Source organism: Ammospiza caudacuta, chromosome 19, assembly GCF_027887145.1.
Source record: "Ammospiza caudacuta isolate bAmmCau1 chromosome 19, bAmmCau1.pri, whole genome shotgun sequence".
In the NCBI taxonomy this organism is placed as follows: Eukaryota; Metazoa; Chordata; class Aves; order Passeriformes; family Passerellidae; genus Ammospiza; species Ammospiza caudacuta.
The window spans coordinates 11,700,793-11,718,383 of NC_080611.1; the positions used below are offsets into that span (position 1 = coordinate 11,700,793).

General features: G+C 49.4%; 1 protein-coding gene across 1 annotated transcript in view; it reads right to left on the reverse strand.

Annotated features, from left to right (window-relative positions):
- The window catches only part of SLC39A11 (solute carrier family 39 member 11), a 63,728-nt gene that overhangs the window by 21,812 nt on the left and 24,325 nt on the right, over positions 1 to 17,591 (reverse strand). Inside the window, exon 6 of the mRNA XM_058817534.1 lies at positions 3,661 to 3,831. Coding sequence (XP_058673517.1) covers positions 3,661 to 3,831 — 171 coding nt within the window. The remainder of the gene's footprint in view (positions 1 to 3,660; positions 3,832 to 17,591) is intronic.

Sequence of the window (17,591 nt, forward strand, 5' to 3'; positions counted from 1 at the left end):
AGAATTTTCATATCAAGGATCAGAGCTGCTGGTAATTGAGATGCAATCTGGCACTCGTTGCCCTTCCCTGGGGAGCCCCAGCCCCGTCCCCATGAGGGGGAATCCAATCAATTTCTGCTAATGACAAAGCAGCAGCCTGGAAATCACCTCCCTTTCCTGCAGGAACTGCAATCTGCCAGCACAGCACGGAGCCTGGGCCTGCTCGGATCCCCCTGCAGCCCCAGAACCCCCTCATTTCATACCCAAACCCAAATCCAGCCCAAGTCTGCTCTACAGCCCCTCCCTGCAGCACAGATCTGCTCCAGAACCCCTCATTTCATCCCTAAACCCCAAATCCAGCCCAAATCTGCTCCACAGCCCCTCCCTGCAGCCCAAAGCTGCTCCAGAACCCCCTCAGTTCATACCCAGCCCCAAATCCAGCCCAAATCTGCTCCAGAACCCCTCAATTCATCCCTAAACCCCAAATCCAGCCCAAATCTGCTCCACAGCCCCAAATGGAGGGGGGCAGGAGCTGCTCCAGAACCCCCTCATTTCACCCCCAGCCCCAAATCCAGCCCAAATCTGCTCCAGAACCTTCTCATTTCATCCCCAACCCCAAATCCAGCCCAGGAGCTGTTCCTGAACCCCCTCATTCCATCCCTAACCCCAAATCCAGCCCAAATCTGCTCCACAGCCCCAAATCTGCTCCAGAATCCCCTCATTCCATCCCCAACCCCAAATGCAGCCCAGAATCTGCTCCACAGCCCCTTCCCTTCACCCCCAGCCCCAAATCCAGCCCAGGATCAGGGGGGCTCCTGCAGCAGCCTGAAACCAGGCAGCAGAGCTGGGAGCAGGGCAGAGCCCCCCAGGAGCACCCCAGGATCCAGCCCTGGTGGCAGGGAGGGTCCTGAGGGGTCCTGGGGGGTCCTGGGTGTTCCCTCCCCTCCCCACACAAAGGCAGAGCTGCTCAGCTCACACCTCACTAATTGTTATTTGTGGTACAGCAGTAACATTTTAATTAATCTGAAGTCTTCGGCTTAACAGCCACCCAAGGTACAAAGCAAAACCAGAATAAACAGGGCTTGATTAAATACATAATTAATGTTCTGCTAAAGCTGGCATCTATGAATATTAATTAGCAGCGAGAGTCTGCAGTTTGGCACCTCCTGTCATTATCAATTTATCCTTTCCATTGGCATTCCCAGCTCTGGAGCAAATGATCCAACCTTTCCCCACAAACACCCAGGGGCTGGGGGTTCCATCCCCTCCCCTCCTCCAGAAGCTGCTCCCAGCCTGAAAACAGAGGCCCAAAACCAGGCTGCAAGTCCCCAAAATAATTCCAATAAAAGGGGAGCTCATCCCCTTTAGGGCTGCAGGTCCCTAAAACAATTCCAGCAAAAGGGGAGCTCATCCCCCTTAGGGAATCTCCAAGTTCCATTAATTCCATTCCAGTGGGATTTAAAGAACCCCACCTAATTTTAAAGAATTCCACCTGAATTGAAAGAACCCCACCTAATTTTAAAGAATTCCACCTGAATTGAAAGAATTCCACCTGGTTTTTAAAGAAATCCACCTGATTTTATAGAACAATTCCAATAGAACAGTTCAAATTGTATAGAAAAATTCCAATAAAAGGGGAGCTCATCCATCTTGGGACTCCAAGTCCCTAAAACAATTCCCTGGCAATAAAGGGGAGCCTCATTCATTTTAGGGAATCTCCAAATCCCCAGAACAATTCCAAAAAAAGGGGAGCTCATCCCCCTCAGGGAATCTCCAGGCCCATAAAACAATTCCAATAGAGGGGAGCTCATCCCCTTTAGGGCTGCAAGTCCCTAAAATAATTCCAATAAAAGGGGAGCTCATCCCCCTTAGGGAATCTCCAAGTTCCATTAATTCCATTCCCATGGAATTTAAAGAACACTACATAATTTTAAAGAATTCCACCTGAATTTAAAGAACTCTGCCTGATTTGAAAGAATTCCACCCAATTTTATAGAATTCCACCTCGTTTTTTAAAAACTCCACCTGATTTTATAGAACTATTCCAATAAAACAATTCCAATTGTATAAAACAATTCCAATTGTATAAAACAGTTCCAATAAAAGGGGAGCTCATCACCTTTCGGGCTCCAAGTCCCCAAAATAATTCCAATAAAAGGGAGTTCATCCCCCTTACGGAAATCTCCAAGTCCCTAAAATGATTCCCTGCTGGCAATAAAGGGGAGCTCATTCATCTTGGGGCTCCAAGTCCCTAAAACAATTCCAATAAAAGGGAACCCATCCCCTTTAGGGCTCCAAGTCCCCAAAACAATTCAAACAAAAGGTTGGTTGGTTTTTTGTTTGTTTGTTTGTTTGGGGTTTTTTTGGTGTGTGGCTCATTTAAAGCTCCTTCCTCACCTTTCCTTGCCAGGCCCCTTCCTCTCCCAGCACCACCTGGAGAGCTGAACTACAGCACCCCAATTATCCCCCTGGAATTAATTAACAAAAAAAAAGAGGCACGAGGAGCATGAGGAGGAGGAGGAGGCAGAAATGTTTTGCTGCTGCTGACAAACTGGAGCGGGTTGATGCCCAGGAACAGCTCGTGCTGGTGATGCAAGGAGAGCAGCAAATCATTAACTCCCAGCTCCTTATCAGGATCAGGCAGCCCCAGGCAGCTGCAGGCCCTGGAAGAGGCAATTCCCACCCAGGAGCAGCAGGAAGGGCTGGAGGAGGGAACAGCCAGGAGATCCCAGTGCGTTCCCTTGGATTCTGTCACTGCCAGGAGCTGGGATTGCTCACAGGACACCCCTGAGGGATGGAGGATGGATAAAGGCACTCAAATGTGGGATGTGTGAGGGTATAATGGAGCCCCGAGCCCAGCAGCTCCACGCTGCCAGTACCCAATGAAACATAGCTCTTCCCAAAATCTTCATGGTTTCTTCCCAAAATTGGGAAATAAACCCCAAAAGCAGATTCTCCTGCAGAGACTGATCACAGAGAGAGAGGAGCAGGGTTTGTCATTTTTCCCAATCCACCCTTGCCTCAGGAAATAAACCCCAAAAGCAGATTCTCCTGCAGAAACTAAGAGAGGCTAAAAGGGAGCAGGGTTTGTCACCTCTCCCAATCCACTTTTGCCTGGGGAAATAAACCCCAACTGCAGAGACTGATCACACAGACAGAGGCTAAAAGGGAGCAGGGTTTGCAGGGTTTGTCACCTTCCCAATCCACCCTTACCTCAGGAAATAAAGAAATCTCTGCAGATTCTCCTGCAGATTCTGATCACAGAGAGGCTAAAAGGGAGCAGGGTTTGTCACCTTCCCAATTCACCCTTTTCTGGGGAAATAAAGAATCTCTGCAGACTCTCCTGCAGAAATTGAGAGGCTAAAAGGGAGCAGGGTTTGTCACCCCTCCCCATCTCTGCAGATTCTGATCACAGAGAAGCTAAAGGGAGCAGGGTTTGCCACCCTCCCCACCCTCGCAGGGAGCTCCAGCTCCCACCCACGCTGGGCTGGCACCAGGCAGGCTGCAGCTGCTCCAGGCCCCCCCCAGCCCCCTCCCCACGAGTTCTGCTGCTGCCAAGGCCTCACGTGGCTCAGCCCCACCAAATGTGGCACAGAAATCCCGGCCAAAGGCGCCCACTCAGCCCGTGCCATCTGCCAGGGGTGCCAGGGAGGAGCGGGATGTGAGCAGGGATGGGCTCACCCGGGATGTTGTGGATGGTGATGGCCAGGATCATCAGCAAAATCCTCCTCCAGCTGCTGCTCCTGGCCAGGGGGGCTCCGTCCTGGGCTGCTGGGAATGCCGGGGGGCTCTCGGGCAAGGGGGACCCCGCTCCTCTCCTCCTCTGGTAGGGCTCCCCGTTCTCAGCCTTGTCTGGGGACAGAGAACAGCAGGGTCAGCCAGGGAGGGGACAGAAAATATCAGGGTCAGCCAGGGAGGGGATAGAGAACATCGGGGTCAGCCAAGGTGGGCATAGAAAACACTGGGGTTAGCCAGGGAGGAGGCAAAAGACACCGGGGTCAGCCAAGGTGGGGACAGAAAATATCAGGGTCAGCCAAGGTGGGGACAGGAAACACTGAGGTCAGCCAAGGTAGGCATAGAAAATATCAGGGTCAGCCAAGGTGGGGACAAAAAACACCAGGGTCAGCCAGGGAGGGGACAGAAAATATCAAGGTCAGCCAAGGAAGGGACAGGAAATTTCAGGGTCAGCCAAGGTGGGGATAGAGAACATCAGGGTCAGCCAAGGTGGGCACAGCTGGGCAGCTCTTGCTTCCCTTCCAGAAGGAAAAAGGAAAGAAAAGGAATAAAACCAATCAGAGCAGGGGGTTCCCCACACCCAGGGCAAGAAATGGGCTCAGCTCCCCCAGCCACAGCTCCCAATCCAGGATCTGACACTCAGACACTGCAATTCTCCATTCTTCCCCTCTGGAATTATCAAATTCTCCCTCCTGCTCCAAGGTTTTTTGTCTGGGAGGTGTCTGAAATTATTCTGGTGGGATGCCAGAGCTGCCCTGGCACATCACCCATCCCAGTGTGTGACCCCAGAGCCAATCAAGGACCTGAGCACCACGGGGATGCTGCAAATGCAGGGATGTCACCTTGGGAAGGCAGAGGTGTCACCAACACTGAGCTGTGACACAAAACCAGGCAGCTGCAGGCTGCCCAAAACAGCAATACAGGGAGCACAGCAAGAACAGAAGCAAGAACTGGAGGTGTTCTCATAAAACAAGAACTGAGGGTGTTTTCATAAATCAAGAACTGGAGGTGTTCTCATAAAACAAGAACTGAGGGTGTTTTCATAAATCAAGAACTGGAGGTGTTCTCACACAGCAACAACTGAAGGTGCTCTAAAAAGAAAGAGCTGAAGGTGTTCTCATAAAGAACTGAAGAACTGAAGGTGTGTTCATAAAGCAAGAACTGAAGGTGCTCTCACAAAACAAGAACTGGAGATGTTCTTATCTAGCAAGAACTGAAGATGTTCTCATAAATCAAGAACTGGAAGTGTTTTCATAAATCAAGAGCTGAAGGTGTTCTCACAGAGCAAGAACTGAAGGTGTTTTCACAAAGCAAAAACTGAAGGTGTTCTTATAAAGCAAGAACTGGAGGTGCTCTCACAAAGCAGGAACGAAAGGTGTTTTCATAAATCAAGAGCTGAAGGTGTTCTCACAAAGCAAGAACTGGAGGTGTTTCACAAAACAAGAACTGAAGGTGCTCTCACACAGCAAGAGGTGAAGATGTTCTCACAAAGCAAGAACTAAAGGCGCTCTCACAAAGCCAGACCTGGAGGTGTTCTCACAGAACCACCCTCCTTGGAAAAGCCCTCCAGGACCATCGAGTCCAACCCCTGACCGGTCCCCACCTCGTCCCCAGAGCTCTGGGAGGTTCCTTGGCCACCCCCAGGGGTGGTGACACCTCCGTGAGCAGCCCCTTCCATCACCTGCCCACCTTTCCCAGGAGGAAATTCCAGCCTGAGCCTCCCCTGGCACAGCTGGGGCCACAGCCCCTGGATTTTGGGGGGAATTCTGGGGGATTTTGGGGGCATTTGGGGGAAATTTTGGGGGGGGATTTTTGGGGAATTTTTAGGGAATTTTGGGGGGGAATTTTGGGGGGAAATTTTTGGGGGAATTTGGGGGGGTTTTTTGGGAAATTTTGGGGGATTTTGGGGGGAATGTTTTTTGAATTTTTAAAGGATTTTGGGGGGATTTGGGAGGGATTTTTGGGGGGATTTTTGGGGGAATTTTGGGGAATTGGGGGGGGGGTTTTGGTGCCACAAAGCAGGTGAGAGCCACACCTCCCCCGGGCAGCAGCAGGTGCATTCCCTGGTGTCACAGGTGACAGCAGCACACCCCTGGCTGGCCCCAGCACAGAGCCACTGCCACCACCCCTCTGCAAACACAGCAAGATGCTGCTGCCCAGGCAAATATTGTCCTTGTCACGGCCACGCTGTCCCCAAAGGCCACCCCCGGGCTGTGACGTTCGGTGGCAGAGCCTCAGCCCGTGGGGACAAGGATAAATATTGAGCTTGAAGCACGACAAGGACAAACAGATGCCAGGCTGGCCAAGGCTCTGTGGGAATGCTGGCAGCCCTGGCACAGGGGCAGCCAAGGCGGTGCCACCTCGGGATGCAATCCCTGCTCCTGGCACGGCGCCGGGGGCATGGAATTGCTTGGCACGTGTGAAAAATGCCTCTTTTGTGATTGGCTTTTTGCAAATATTCAAGTGAATGTTATACGTGTTGTGTTAGAAAGTGATGCTGCATTAATTCTCTCAAGTCCTGTGGTAAATATAGTTTTAGGTTATAAAAAATGTTAAAATAGAAACGATGCTATGTAGGATACTTTTTTTAAAGAAAGGACTGAGATAGCAGCCCCAAGACACCTGAATCTCTCAGAGAAAGAGAATTTATTGCTCTCTTATCAGAAGAAATTAACTTCTTCCTGTGTCCTCAGCCCTGAAGATTTAGAATTATGATTTAGGATTATGAGGAAGAAGCTGACACTGCCCAGACAGAATCCTGTGTTTGAATGGAATTTGTGCGTCATGTATGAGCTGTATGAATATGCAACAGGCTGTTGCTTTTAAGGGTTAATCCTCTGTTAACCTTTTTCGGACTTACTTTGCCCAGAAAAAGGTATCTGGACTGTCCATAACTCTTTGTCTTTATTGTCTCATATTGTCCTAATTCAATTTGTCCACATTATTATTACTCTAATTGTATTGCTATTTTTATAACCATTTTATTACTATAAAACTTTTAAAATTTGAAAAACAAGCAATTGGCGTTTTTCACAGCACACATCCCCTGTCCCCACAAACAGCTCATCCCTGTCCAGGCTGACCCCCAGAAAATGGTTATGGGGTCACCACAGCCCTGTGGGGCTGCAGCCTGGAATGGGGCTGCAGCCAGAGGAATGGCAGATTTGTCTTTACAAACATTGATAAAACCAGCACTGGGAGATAAAAGGAACAATGGGAAGGATTCCACGGATTGATAAATGGAAAATTATACTTGATTTTACAAATAAACTTTAGGTTTGCTGGTAAATGAAATTGGGCATTGAAAGAGCAGGAATCCCCCTCAGGCACCAAAGGGATTCCAGGGAGGGGATAAAGGGATTCGGGGCAGGCAAGGAGTTCCCTGCAAGTGACAAAACCCCAGAAAGCTCCAAGTGTTCCATAAAACACCAAATTTTCATGGAATTCTGGAATGGTTTGGGGGAAGGGACCTCAAAGCCCACCCAGTGTCGCCCCTGCCATGGGGACAGGATGAGCAGCTCAGTTCTGGCTCTCCACAATTCCTCTCATTCTCTCCTCCGGCCATTCCCACCACACAAAGTCACCTGCTGCTCCTTTCATTCCAAAGGTGCCTTCAGCTCAAAAACTCTCCTTGCACATTAATTAAATTAATTTTAAAATAAATTAATAAAAACATTAGAGCCCATAGGTTTAAGCAGAGATGGAAGTGCCCAGGGGAGCAGTGCCCATAATTATGGAATTATTTGGGTGGGAAGGGACCTCAAAGCCCATCCAGTGCCACAGGGACACCTCCTACTGTCCCAGGCTGCTCCAGCCTGGCCTTGGACAATTCCAGGGATGCAGGGGCAGCCACAGCTTCTCTGGGAATTCTTCTCCATCCTCCCCATCCTGCCAGGCAGGAATTCCTTCCCAATATCCCACCTAAACCTCCTCTCTTTCAGCTTTAAACCAACCAAAAAAAACAAAAGCCCAGCCCAGCTCTGTCACTTCACTGCCACCTCCTCAGTTCTATCAGATACCTCATTAATGATTATTTTATATATTATTTTTAATTCGTCTGCATGGTCCTATTAGGGGGAATAATAATATTACTACTAATAATAATAAATAATAATAATATAATAATAAATAATAATAAAGAATTGCCTTTTCCGAGGAGATCTGAACCCCACCATGCCAGTAGCAACAAAGGATGGGGGAGATGCCACAGGGGTGAGGAAAACAGGGAAAACCTGTGGGAATGGAAAAGAATTGGTGCAGCTTTTCCAGGGGAAGTGCTGAGGAGGGCTTGGTGGGCCAGTTTGAACACAAAATCTCCTCTCCTGTAAATGATCCCTGGATTAGCCAGGGATAAAGGCAGCAACACCAAAAGCAGGGAGACAATCCCGGCATCGTTTTCAGTGACACACAGAGCCGGCTCAAGGGATGGGCTCCAAGTGCTGCTGGCACAGAGGATAAAAAGGAAAGGATAATTACAGAGCAGCCACGGCACCGCTGCCAGCTCGGGACAGGCAGGAGCATTCCCAGCTGGAAACGGGGCTGGGGGAACAAAACACTCATTAGGGATAAGCACGGGCTTGGCTGGCAGTCAGCAAAGCCTCAATGGCAAATTGGAGGGGAGATAAGAGCAGAACAAGGGCCGGGCTGTGAGGAAGAGCTGACACCACAGACAGGCTGCTCCCGCAGCCGTGCCAAGACAATTAGGTGGCAAACAACTCCCCGTGCCACAGACATTATTTTAAATCTTGTTCACAAAAAGTCCTTTAGATATTCCACTCGATTTGTCATTATTGAATTTCTCAGTAAAGCTGCGGGGCAAAGATTCTGCCAAAAGTTTAATTACATACCAGCAGCCTGCTGCATTTTTCATATCCTCTGCAGCCAGCGCTGGAGAAAAGATAAATGGCTTTGAGCGTGGCTTAAACTGCTGCTGAAGTGAAAAAAAATCAACTGCCTCCTTATCAGCATGTGAAATGGCTTTTTATTTTTGATTATTCCTTAATGAAAACTGTTTGCATTAGCCCTGAGCTCAGCTTTGGTGCACAAACACACCGAGGCTCTGTTGACTCTGAGCTCCTGCACTGCCTCAGCTCCCAAACCCACATCCATGGAGCTCTCTGGTTCTCCACACCTGCTCCAGAGTCCTTCTCCTCACATTTAGGCCTGGCTTTAACCTCTCCTAGGCCCCAGAGCCCTTCTCCTCACATTTAGGCCTGGCTTTAACCTCTCCTAAGCCCCAGAGCCCTTCTCCTCACATTTAGGCCTGGCTTTAACCTCTCCTAAGCCCTGGAGTTCAGAGTCCTTTTTTTCAAGGATTCCAGCCATATCTCCCCTTAGTTTTTCCTGGTTTTTAAAGGCTTTTATTCAAGAATTACACCCCTGCTTCCCCTCAGCTTTCCCTGTTTTAAAGTTTTTTTTCCAGTGATTCCACCCTTGTCTTCCCTCTGCCTTTCCTGTTTTGTAAAGGCTTTTTCCAATGATTCCACCCTTGTCTTCCCTCTGCCTTTCCTGTTTTGTAAAGGCTTTTTCCAAAGATTCCACTCCTGCCTTCCCTCAGCTTTTCTTGTTTTAAAGGTTTTTTCCAAAGATTCCAGCCCTGTTATCCCTCAGCTTTTCCTGGTTTTTAAAGGCTTTTCCCAAAGACTCCATCATTCCTTCCCCTGGTTTTTAAGGGTTTTTTTTCCAAGGACTCCATCCTTGTCTTCCCTTAACTTTCCCTGCTTTAAATCCTTTTTTTCCAAGGATTCCAGCCATATCTTCCCTTAACTTTCTCTATTTTTAAAGCCTTTTTCCCAAGGAATTCTGGCATCTCCTGGGGCTGAACCCATCAGTGCCACTGCTCTCCAAGTGCCCCTGGGCAGCCAAATCCTTTCCCTGCTGCCATCTCCTCCTCCAAAGCTCCCCATCCTTGTTTTCCCCGTCCTTTCCCCACTGCAGGAGGAATTCCAGGGAGCACAGAAGGGGCTGGGAAGGCGAGGAGCAGATGGGTGTTAGGGAGCATCTGCTGCCACACAGGAAACTGCGCTGCTGCTGCTCTTATCTGCCACCTCCAGAAGAGGTTTTAATTAGTGCCAGTAATTAAGCACAGCATGTCTTGTAGGTACAGGGAGAGCTGCGTCCCACAGGCTCTTCCAAGCAGGTGAAATCCTGGGAACTCCACACCTCCGGCAGGTGGGATCCCACCAAAGCTACAAACCAGGGAAAAGCTGGGAATGAGCCCCCAAACCAAATCCTTGGGAAGGTTGCACTCAGACAACAAAAATGCTGCAAAAGAGGCTCCGTGGAGCTGCCCAACTATGGTCAAAATAAGGATTTCTTTTTAAAAATAGCTTTTATTTACTGCTAGGAAGGCTCAGGGTGCTTGAGCAGAAGAGCACAGGCTTCCCATGCTCCAGAGCCCTGGCATTCAGTGGGAATGGGACACCAGGACCCCCCTGTGCAGGGTGTGACTGCAGACCCAACACGGAAAAAAATCACTTTCCAACATTTTTGGCAGATCAAAGAGGTGCCTGCCTGTGCTGAGGCTTTTAGAGGAATATAAACAAAGAGTCAGGGTTTGTTTGGGGCAGCACAGGAGCTCCCAGAAAAGGATGTACCCTTCAGCAGAACTGACTGCCCTTGTTCCCATGGATTATTCTGGGGTCTGGCTGGAGCCTGCAGGGTGCTGGAGAACCAACACTGGCCCCAAAAGCTCCCTCCTGCCCCAAACTGGGGTCCCAGTCACCAAACACAGGGAGCTCAACACACAAATTCCTCATGAATAGCACCTGGAGCAAATCCCACCACAAAAAAATCACTGAGAGCTCAACACCCAAATCTCACCTCAAATATAAGAGTTTGACCCCCAAATGCCAGCCCAAACATCACCCAAAGCACAAGACTCAAATTCCTCCTAAATGTCACTTGGAGGACAACACCCAAATCCCACCACAGAAAAATCACTGAGAGTTTGACCCCTAAATCCCACTCCAAACATCACCCAGAGCTTGACCCCCAAATTCCTCCTCAAACCTCAGCCAGAGTTCAACACCCAAATTCCTCCTCAAAACATCACTCAGAGTTTGATCCCCAAATCCCACCTCAAACATCACTGAGAGCTCAACCCCCAAATTCCTCCTCAAACATCACCCAGAGCCCAACGCCCAAATTCCTCCTGAATGTCACTTGGAGGACAATTTCCAAATCCCAGCACAAAAAAAAATCACCCAGAGCTCAACCCCCAAACCCCTTCTCAAACATCAACCAGAGCTCAACACCCAAATTGCTCCTCAAAACATCACTCAGAGCTTGACCCCCAAATCCCACCCCAAACATCACCCAGGGAAAAAAAATAACAGGGAAAAAATAACAGGGAAAAAAATAACAGGGAAAATAAAAATAAAGGAAAATCAAAATAAAAAATTCCAAATAACACCAGGGGTGACACAGCACGTGGTGCCAACACGTGGCCCAGCCGAGGTGCTGCTGGCAGCACACAGAGCTAATTCCCAGAGCCTCCCTGACCTGCCAGCTCCCTGTTTGAGGATTAATTCAGGGCCAGGAGCAGCAGCAGCACGCTCGGTGTCATTACATGCACCAGGTCCTGCGAGCAAACGAGCTCCTGCTCCCCTCCCAGAGCTCCTCAAAGAGCTCCCAGCAGATGAAGGGCTCGGCTGAATCATCTGAGGCAGAAATTTTACACATCCCAGTTAATTTAATCAGCTCATTTCCTCGGCTCACATCTCCCAGCCTTGGCAGGGAGCAGCCTCTGATGGGAGAGGGATCAGACACGGAGAGGCTCTGAGGGAAGGCAGGAAAAACCACTCCAAAGCACTTGAAAAGGAGAGTGGGATTTATCAGGGGCTGCTAAGGAACCACGCAGCACCAGGCTGGGGTGATAAGGATGGGGATGGGATGGGATGGGTGCTGCTCCCCCTGAGCAGCCCCAGAGCCTTCTCCTGCCATTCCCAAACGTTCCTGCCACTCCCAAATGCTCCTGCCACTCCCAAATGCTCCTGCCATTCCTAAATGTTCCTGCCATTCCTAAATGTTCCTGCCACTCCCAAATGTTCCTGCCATTCCTAAATGTTCCTGCCATTCCTAAATGTTCCTGCCACTCCCAAATGTTCCTGCCATTCCTAAATGTTCCTGCCATTCCCAAATGTTCCTGCCATTCCCAAACGTTCCTGCCACCATCCCAGCACCCCCAGGAATGCCTGCATCCCCCCAGCTGTGCCCCCTGCCCACCATTTCTCCCCATTGATGGATTTAATCCATTTATTGCCACCTTATCTCACCTTCCCCATGCCCTTCCCTGGTGGTGTTGTTACTTATTATAAAAATAAAAGTAAAAAAAAAAAAGTAAAATAAAAATAAAAGGTGGTTCCCCTGAAGGAACCACACAGCACCAGGCTGGGGTGATAAGGATGGAGCTGGGGATGGGGCAGGTGCTGCTCCCCTTGAGCAGCCCCAGAGCCTTCTCCTGCCATTCCCAAACATTCCTGCCACTCCTAAATGTTCCTGCCACCATCTCAGCACCCCCAGGAACACCTGCAGCCCCCCCTCCAGCTGTGCCCCCTGCCCAGCATTTCTCCCCATTCATGGATTTAATCTCTGGGAATTCTTTTCCATCCTCCCTTCCCAATATCCCACCCAACCCTGCCCCCTGGCAGTTTAAAGCTCCTTCTCCCTGCACACGATTCCTAGAAGGAATTCCTCCAGTCTCAGGCTGCATTTGCTGCTCAGCAGCTCCCATTTATCTCTAGGATAAATCCACATCTGGAGAGGCACAGCTGGATTTGCCACCCTCATCCCAACTTCCCACTCTGGGGCTGGCACGCAGCTGGGACAAGGGGCCCCTCTCAGAGCTGGGGAAATAAAACAAGGAATCGATTTCTGAGGAAAATAAATACAGTGCTCCTTTGTTCTCAGCCCTTGGACTCACAAAATCAATGGCAGCTCCCTGTGGAGGGACAAACATTGGATTTTATTCCTGTTCTCCAGGAATAACCAGAGCACGAGGCCCCTGGAGGAACCACACAGCACCAGGCTGGGAAGATAAGGCTGGAGCTGGGGATGGGGTGGGTGCTGCTGCCCCTGAGCCTTCTCCTGCCATTCCCAAATGTTCCTGCCACCATCCCAGCACCCATTCCAGAATCCATTCCATATAAAGCATGGATCTGAGCCATGCCTGGGGTCTGTGGCAGAAGGAATTGGGTTTTTTCCCCTCCTCAGAATCCCAACGGATGTTCCTGAGCCTGAGGTGGGAATGCAGGCATGACTCAGCTGCTGGGAGCACACACGGAACAGAATCCTCCTCGTTCCATTTCCCTGTGTGTTCCCATAAAGGATCCCTCCAAAAGTGCCTTTCCGTGGAAAAAATCTCCCACTCTGCACCCCAGGCTGCTCCTGCTGCTCCTCTGCTCCCTGCTCAGGGCATGCGACAGCCCCACTGCAGGGAAACACTGACAGGGAGCAGGAAAGGATGGAGATCCTGCAGGGGTTGGGCACCCAGGGCACAGCCAACAGCCCTGAGCCGCCTCAGTGCCCAGGGAAGTGCTGAGATCCACCTGGGAAGGGATGGAATCATGGCATGGGCTGGAGGAGATCTTTAAGTTCATCCAGTTCCAACCCACAGCTGTGGGCAGGGGACTTTTCCCTTTTCCAGCCCCATTTCAAATAAAACTAAAATAACCCTCCAAATTGCCTCTTCCTGGGATGGGACTGCCCCCCTTCCCACCCCAGAGAGGGATTCTGGCTGGGAAAAGCCCCACAACCATTTCCAGGATGGATTTGAAATCCCAGCACCTCCTGTAATCTCCTCCATTCTGGCTGGGAAAAACCCCAAACCATTTCCAGGATGGATTTAAAACCCCAGCACCTCCTGTAATCCTTTCTATTCTGCTGGAAAGAAACCCAGAACCAGGATAAATCTGAAATCCCTGGCTGGGAAAAGCCCCAAACCATTTCCAGGATGGATTTAAAATCCCAGCACCTCCTGTAATCCCTTCCATCCTGGCTGGAAAAAGCCCCACAACATTTCCAGGATATATTTGAAATCCCAGCACCTCCTGTCATTCTAACTGGAAAATGCCCCAGAACCAGGATAAATTTGAAATCCCTGGCTGGGGAAAAGCCCCAGAACCATTTCCAGGATGGATTTAAAATCCCAGCATGCCCTGTAATCCTCTCCATTCTTTCTGAGAAAAGCCCCACAACATTTCCAGGGTAAATCTGAATTCCCAGCCCCTGGGAGCAGGGTAGCACCAGAGCCCAGCCCCTGGTTCAAAGGGAAGTAACGCCGCCCCCTTGGCAGCCAAACAAATAAATAAGCCCCGTTTTAATTACACTTAATTGGCAATTCAGGCCGACTTTCAGGCAGCTCACACCATCTGCTGCCACACATCCACGGCAGCCTTTGAAGGGGAGAAATCCCAGCTCTGCTGCCCCTCTGGGGTTGGGGTTTTATCGCTGAGCATCACCCAGGAGGGTGGAATTGGGGCTGGGGTGAGCCCGGAGCTGCTGCAGCAGCCCCAGATGGGCAGGGTCTGCTCGGCTCTGGGCCCTGCAGATAACGCGGGTTCAGAGATAAGGGGCTTGGCTTGGAGCTGGCAAACAGTTAGAGATGAGAAAAAGCAGCAGGGCGTGGAAAATCGAAATCGAAATAAATCAAAAGTAAAAATAAAAATAAAAGCAAAAAGTAAAAAACGAGTAAAATAAAAATGACAGGGAAAATAACAGGGGAAATAAAAAAAATGAAAGGAAAAGTAAAAGAAAAAATAAAATGAAAAATAACAGGAAAAATTATAGGAAAAGTAACAGGAAAATTAAAAGGAAAATAATAGGAAAAATAATAGGAAAATTAAAAGGAAAAATAAGAGGAAAAAAATAAGAGGAAAAAAATAAGAGGAAAAAATAAGAGGAAAAAAATAAGAGGAAAAAAATAAGAGGAAAAAAATAAGAGGAAAAAAATAAGAGGAAAAAAATAAGAGGAAAAAAATAAGAGAAAAAATAACAGGAAAAAAATAACAGGAAAAAATAACAGGAAAAAAATAACAGGAAAAAAATAACAGGAAAAATAACAATAATGGAAAAATCAAAACAAAAATCTAAATTAAAAAAAAATCAAAATAAAACCCCCCAACCCCATTAAATTAAAGCATAATTAAAGTGAACCCTCCAGCCCCACTGATTTAAAGAGCAGTTTAGCACAAATCCATGAGCCCCACTGAATTAAAGAACAATTAGACTCCAACCCCACCAGCCCCACTGAATTAAACAGCAATTATGGCGCAAACCCCCAGCCCCAGCGATTTAAAGGGCGATCATGATCCAAACACGGCTTTTAGCTCAGCAATCAATATCTGTATCTGGGAGAGCTTCCTGTGGAGGGGGAGGAACTGAACCATTGGCTTTAGGGCAGAGGCGTATTCCAGCATCCTGTGCCATATCCCACGGGCTGGGGCACACAGGGGACGCCTGGCCGTGCACAACGGGCTCAGGACACCCAGAGCTGCCAGGAGAATAAAGGGTGGGAATGGAAAGCACAGCACAGATGTCAGCAGAGCGGCCACTCAGGGAGGGGAAAGCTGCTCCTGCAGGGGGAAAAGGATCCCAGATCCTGCAGGGGGGGAAAGGATCCCAAACTTCTGCAGGGGGGGAAAGGATCCCAGATCCTGCAGATGGAAAAAATATCTCAGATCCTGCAGGGGGGAAAAGGATCCCAGATCCTGCAGATGGAAAAGGATCACAGATCCTGCAGGAGGGAAAGGGATCCCAGATCCTGCAGGAGGGAAAGGGATCCCAGATCCTGCAGGGGGGAAAGGGATCCCAAACTTCTGCAGGGGGGGAAAGGATCCCAGATCCTGCAGTGGGGGAAAGGGATCCCAAACTTCTGCAGGGGGGGAAAGGATCCCAGATCCTGCAGGAGGGAAAGGGATCCCAGATCCTGCAGGGGGGAAAAGGATTCCAGATCCTGCAGGGGGGAAAAGGATTCCAAAATCATGCAGGAGGGAAAAGGATCCCAAACTTCTGCAGGGGGGAAAAGGATCCCAGATCCTGCAGGAGGGAAAAGGGTCCCAGATCCTGCAGGAGGGAAAGGGATCCCAGATCTTGTAGGAGAGAGAAAAGGATCCCAGATCCTGCAGATGCAAAAGGGATCTCTGCTCCTGCAAATGGAAAAATGATCCCAATTCCTACAGATGGAAAAAGGATCCCAGATCCTGCAGGGGGGAAAAGGATCCCAAGATCCTGCAGATGGAAAAAGCCCAGGCTATAAAAGCGAAGCAGGAGCCCAGGCTGCCAGGGATGCTCAATAAACATTTGAAACACTTCAGGAAGGGGCTGGGATGGTTAAAAACTGGGCAACAGCCCCTTTTTAACTCATTTTTAACTCCTTTTTAAGCAGGAGTTTCATGTTATATAAGCTACAAGGGCTTAATGAACCTTTTGGATGCACTCATGAGGCTCTGGCTGAATGACCCCAATCAATCCCCAGGGTTTGGATCCATCATTTCTCCCTCACAGCCTCTGCTTCTGCTCAGGGAAGGAGGAGAAAATCCACAGGCTGAGAGAGCTGGGCAGGGTTTCCCTCAGGGTTTCCCTTCTTTTTTAAAAGAAACAGGGAAGAATGGAATTTTTTTGGCTCTAAGGAGAAGCCCCACTGATGTGCTGCCTCCAGCATCTGTGCCAAGCCCAAAATTCAGCTCCTGCCCTCTCTCTGTGCTGGTTCCCAAGGGTTTTTGGTCTCCTCTCTATCTCCCCAGCTCACTGAGAAAAGCAAATTTTGCATGAGCAGCTTCTGCCTCCCCTCCTGTGCAGCCCCTGGGGCAGCCCTGGTGCATGGAAACCTCCTTTGAAGGGGAAAAAAAAGGAAAAAAAAAGCAAAGAATGAGCCCTGGTGCATGAAACTTCCTTTGGAGGGGAAAAATAAGGAAAAAATAGCAAAGAATGAGCTTAGGAAGGGGTGATGCTGCTGCAAGGGGCCCAAATCCCCACCTGGGCCTCAGATGTGATGCAGCAGCTCCAATTTAAAGAGAAAAAAAAAAACATAATTTCTACGTGATGAGGTTTGTGTGCAGGTCCCCCAGAGCTCCCAGCTCGTTTGAGTAACGAGTTTAACCAAATTTCATTTCTCACAGAGGCTGCTGCCAGCACAGGGAGGTTTCTGCAGCACTGAAATCCATCTGGAGCCGCTCCTGAGCAGCCAGGCAGGGATGCCAGGGCAGCAGCTCCTAAATCACTGCCCAGCAAACACCAAGTGAGTCATTCCAGCAGGGCCTGGCTGTGCCAGCAGTGATTTCACACACTGCTGCAGCCAGAGGCACCACGGGCACCAGGGAAATTAGAAATGATCCAGGGCATCAACACCTCACACCAGCCCAGGGTGCTGCAAGCTGGGAATTCCATCCCAGCCCCTCCCCAGACTCACAGGGATGGATTTTGCCTTCCAAGGGAAGGATTTCACCCTTCTAGGGTTGGGGTTTGCCCTCACAGGAATGGATTTTGTCCTCCCATGGATGGATTTCGTCCTCACAGGGATGGATTTTGCCTTCCCACTGATGGATTTTGTCCTCCCATGGATGGATTTTGTGCTCCAAGTGAAGGATTTTGCCCTCACAGGGACAGATTTTGCCCTCCTAGGGATGGATTTTACCTTCCAAGAGAAGGATTTTGCCCTCTCAGGGAAGGGTTTTCACCTTCCAAGGGACAAATTTTGTCCCCACAGCAACAGATTTTGCCCTCACAGAGAAGGATTTCATCCTCCCAAGGAAGGATTTTGCCTTCCCAGGGATGGATTTTGTCCTCCCAGGGATGGATTTTGCTCTCTCAGGAAAGGATTTCAGCCTTCCAGGGACAGATTTTGGCCTCCCATGGGTGGATTTTGCCTTCAGAGGGAA